The sequence below is a fragment of the Austrofundulus limnaeus genome, unplaced genomic scaffold, assembly GCF_001266775.1.
Source record: "Austrofundulus limnaeus strain Quisiro unplaced genomic scaffold, Austrofundulus_limnaeus-1.0 Scaffold92, whole genome shotgun sequence".
Classification (NCBI taxonomy): domain Eukaryota; kingdom Metazoa; phylum Chordata; class Actinopteri; order Cyprinodontiformes; family Rivulidae; genus Austrofundulus; species Austrofundulus limnaeus.
The window spans coordinates 517,046-522,158 of NW_013952494.1; the positions used below are offsets into that span (position 1 = coordinate 517,046).

The 5,113-nt window shown below is 36.8% G+C and overlaps 1 protein-coding gene across 3 annotated transcripts in view; it reads right to left on the bottom strand.

Annotated features, from left to right (window-relative positions):
• Window positions 1–5,113, bottom strand: part of arb2a (ARB2 cotranscriptional regulator A) — a 143,932-nt gene that overhangs the window by 134,742 nt on the left and 4,077 nt on the right. For all 3 annotated transcript variants that reach the window (XM_014012515.1, XM_014012517.1, XM_014012516.1), the window contains exon 4: window positions 3,911–4,011. In XM_014012515.1, the coding sequence (XP_013867969.1) occupies window positions 3,911–4,011 (101 nt within the window). The remainder of the gene's footprint in view (window positions 1–3,910; window positions 4,012–5,113) is intronic.

Consider the following 5,113-nt stretch of genomic DNA (forward strand, 5'->3'; position numbering starts at 1 on the left):
AGAGAGAGAGAGAGAGAGAGAGAGAGAGAGAGAGAGAGAGAGAGAGAGAGAGAGAGAGAGAGAGAGAGAGAGAAAGAGAGAGAGATTTCTAATTCAGCCATCTGGCTTGCTTTACCTCATTATAATATTCTGTCTTTATGTGTGTGCGTGTGTGTTTACAAATTTGTGACCGCCTTCCATTCGACAGATGCAGACAGAGCAGAGAAGAATCCTCATTTATTAACAGCTTAATAGAGCTCCATCTGGGCCAGACCCTATGCTTGTCTTCTATCAGAGAAATTTATCACTGAATCACAGGAATTAGACTCCAACTGACACCTACACAGACTGAGGTGACCCTGCTGCTCTGAGCAACGCTCCACAGACAGCCTGCACTGTTTTACAGCTGTAATACAGCCATTATGATAACAGGGCAAAGGATGGAAAAGGTCACCACTGCAGACATTGGTGAGTTATTTCATTCCTTGGTCTGTGTTTGAATGCAAAAAAAAAAAAAAAGAAAAGAAAAGAATACAAAAATAAACAAATAATAAATCAAACCAACGGAACAATTTACAATACAAATAAAATGACAAATTAAAAAGAACGAGAACACAAATGATTTTTAGAGTGAATCTGCAGCATACACTGACTACTCAAGCAGTTCAGTAAAAGTAGTGTAGAGAAGTTGTATATTATATTGATGGAAATGGACCATAATGCATTGCTGCCTGAGCTGACCAGAAGGCCAATTAAGGTTAATGCTAATGTCCGCAGCTCATTATTGTGATTTTCAGACTTACTGAAAATGCCTTTAATTATCTAGATGTGTCTAATAAAACGAGGCTCGTCTTCCTCTCTGTTGGAGATGTGGTGCTGAAAAATGACAAAATGTGAACTGATCTTAAAAGTTAAACGTTTAGTCTTAATTTGAAACATTTGAATAAACATGAAGTAATTCACAATGTAAAGTGAGCTGCAGCTTTCAACTATTATAATGCTGTGTGGCTTGTTTTTACCACATGTTTCTACTTTAAAATTGTAAATTGTCTGTAGCAAAATATTTTTTTTGCAGATGATAATTCCAAATGTTAGTGAATTAAAGGTTCTTGTATAGCTGCAGTCGGTGGTTGTGTAAAAAAGACAATACAACAAAAAAATGTAAAAGATATGAGTAAATAAATTTCATATCAGTGTTATGGTGACATATGATGTTAATTACATTTTTTAAGCCTAAACCAGCAAAATTATGTTGTCTATCACTTCAGATTCAGACGTGGACTCCGACGTATCTTGCTAATTTATGTGACACCTGACTGTTGATATCTGGCACATAATTATATGCTGCGTTCAAGAAGTGTTCAAAATCACTTTTCTTTTACAGCTTTCACTGTTTATCTTGTTTCTCCTAGGAAGTTTTACTTGTCTCTATCATAAATGATGAATGGAATTTCACTTTTAGCTGTCTCCTTTATGTACATGCCCCTCACTGGGGAATAAGCAATATTTTATGACTCTGGGTCAATCTATGCTAATTTCTAAGTTTGTTCAATCATTTCTATACAATATTTACAATAAAAGAAAATAAACATAAAATGCAGTTTATTTTATAAGTGTAATTTTTGGTTTAATGAAGTGTTCTGGCAACTAAAAAAAGATACATGCCTTTGAAAAGAGCCAGGCACTGAATAAAATTGTGTTAAAAACAGCCAAAGTTTAAAGAAAAGCTCTAAAAGACCTTTCGAAAACTTGAACTACTGATCAATACCACTCCTTAAAATTACAAGAGTCTAGCTCATTGGAAGCAACATTTAAAGAAATTACAGGTGATTTAAAAGTTTTTGACAGTATTGTGTTGCAAAAGTTATTTTTTTTTTCTAAAGAAAAAAAAGCTGCACTACTTTTTGCTCAAATCAGATTTTGTTCACATCTCCTTTTCTGCTTACGGACCATCACACCAACGTTTTCCGTCACCCTCTTTCTATCTGTCCCTCCATTCAGACAAGGTTGAAGTGCGAATTGGACATCTGGTGCTATGATGTGTCTGACAATACATACATCCCCCACCACCATCACCACCACCACCAACTCACCCCCTCTGCTCTATCACATACGTAAACAGACACACAAATGTGCGCACACAGAGTCCACCATCCGAAAAAAAAAGGGGGAACTGTGAGAATTGAGACCCAGTTAAAGGGCCGAAGGAAAGATGGACTAGGTGTGTTTCTAGGGAAGGGAAGGAAGGAATGTGAACAAACATTCGGGGGCAACAATGATGCTATTCTATCCACACAGTCAGGGGCAAACACGTGCACACACAGCTTTGTGCCATCTTACACCGACCTCTTAGAGCAGCTCAGCTAGAGGGCTGACAGAGGGCATTAAGATGTGCTGAGCTACAGTGTTAGCCCATAACAGACTTGTTTGCATTTACACTTGTTCAGCATTTAGCCTCTGAGCATAGCTGGCAAAAAGAAACAAAACAAAACAAAAAATAAATACATAAATCAATGAATCAAGACTGAACAGAACTCACAGACTTCAAGACAGAATTGATCAGTTGCAAATATATTAGAAAAACTGACATCTTTAAACCCCTACTTATCAAAGCCTGACTAGGCAGCCTACTTTTACCATCAAAAAGCATACAATTCAGGGGTTGTGTTATTTATATTAAAAACAAAATACTTTTTCAACTTGTAAAATTATGTGAGAGGTACAGTTTTCATTTTCTTAAATCATGTGTGGCTGGAAAACAACAGGCAGAATATTGCTTATTCAGATGGTGCTCCTTTCTTCGCAGCTACTTAATCTCCTAAAGCACAACTCACACAATATTTGTTCTCATTACACAAGTTGTATCAACAGGGATTGACACCAATTCCTTTCTCTGTCTCTAAAGAAAATACTTCTGTCAATTTTTTAATCACAGGATGAATAAAATTTGCATACAATTCGCTTGATGATTATTTGTTTCTCGCAAACGTTTGCCCTGCTCAGAAGCCTTAGTTCAGTGAGTGTAAGTGTCTGTGTGTTCTTTCAGGTCCTCAGCTTTCCTGCTATTAAATGTTTGTTTCTCTTTCTTTTCTTTCTTTTTTTGATGGTGGCAGATAGAGCCTTGGCAGGCAAAAGAACAGAAGGGGGAAGAAGCCTTCAGAGAGGGATGGTTCTCAAAGGAGCTTCTGTATACCTGCATTAGAAATACTAAAAAACATCCAGGTAATCCCACAAAAAAAAAGTCTATCTCTTTCCTTTGAACTTCAAAGAATGTATACAACAATTAAAAGCAACATAGAAGAGGATGCAAACAGGGGGAAAAATGATTACAAAGGAATAGTTGTCTCATTATCTTGGTACACTCTAAAAGTAGTGGAATTGTTAGAGTGAATTAGAGGTGAATGTTAACATTTTGTCTGTCTCGGTACATTATGTGATGAAATGGTACAAGTATAAAAAGAGATGCAATGAATTTTAGAAGAAAAAAAACATCAGGAAAATATTATTTAATTTGTGCCCACTTGTTTTGCAATTTGCTTCTCAGCCATAAAACAAACTCAGGGCAACTGATGTTGTGTTTTACTTTTCTCATAATTAAGATATCTGTTTCTGGTTCAAATCCTTGTTGAGTGGTGGGAAACTTCCCCTAATGTCAGACGAGGGAGTGTCAAAATGGTGCAATCAAATAAAATCCAACACATTGACATGGTGCGATGAGTGTCATCTGCACAGAATTGAGCAAAAATGAGTAATGTCCCGTCACAAGGATATATCAACCAGAACTTTGGAAAATCTGCTCCTGCAGGCCGATTTAAAAAAAGTCTTTAATTGTCTTTGCACATGCACCAAAGACCAAGACGTAGAGTTTGCTACACTTTAAAAAAAATGCTGTAAAATGTCTTGGTAAGCCAGAAGAAAAGCGTTGCTTTACCTCTCCAAGAGCTTCATAGCGTTTCTGATTCCAGCGGTGCAGATCTTCTCTGGCATTAAATACAAAGGGTTCACCTGTTTTTATATGTCGCAGCTGGCCATCTGTAGGAGACAGAACAATGATTTTAGATAATAAAAGCCAACTGTACATAAGACTCGCTTTGTACAAATGTAAAAGAGCATTTTATTTTTCAAATTATAAAAACTTCCAGCTTTTTAAACTTTTTTTTACTTCAAAAACTGTTTAAAAAGGTTAGAGCTAATATGATGTGCAGATACAGCTACTGTAGGAGGACTGGTTGTAGGTAAACAAATAGTGCCATTAAACCTGCTGAAGGAAACATAGGTTTGTAAAGTGTTACTGAGCCGAACTGCAGAGGTCTTTGGAACAGTCTCCGCATAACTGATTTATTATAACTCTGGGAAACTAGGGGAGTTTTTTAAAAACACTGAGGATTTATCTCATATGAAACAGTGATAATACAAGAAAATGTTGTTCAGAAGTGGTACTACTTTTCAAACAATTACCCTTCCGTGACTGTGGAAACACTACCTTTGCAATGAGGCCATCGATCCTGTGGTTGATGCGGCAACACAATAAAACACTAAGCAGTGTTAAATTTAATTTTGACCTTTATGACTGCGGAATTTGTGAGAGCTAAATCACAAAAAAGTGCACATACTTAACCCAAATAGCCAGAGGGGCCTCATACTTTCTCAATTATAGCACAATGTGAAGGGGAGCCCATCTAAGGTATAAATAAATATCTTTGCAAGACAAAAAAAAGTATAAGAGCATTTTCTCCCCTTCATATTCTTCTAAATTGCCACCGTTAAACACCTCTATCAACTTGATAAATCTCATACTGCTCACCTATTGTGTATTACACCACTTGCCTTCATTGTTAGTTGTTAGAAAACATGTAATCTTGAATGTGACTTTGGTATTACGTAGCATTTAGAAATACATTTGTACATAAGAGACAGATCGGGGCACAAGTGAAAACTTAGTAGAAAGGAGCGCGCCCACAAAAAAAGTACCTCGAAGAAACTAAATTATGCATTCATTCGTGGAGGGGTTGAGTATCTAAACACTACAACCCTAAAACCCTAAGAGGGGGAAGAGACGAGCCACAATGAAATCCTACTGCAGGAGGTGTGTGTGTGTGTGTGTGTGTGTGTGTGTGTGTGTGTGTGTGTGTGT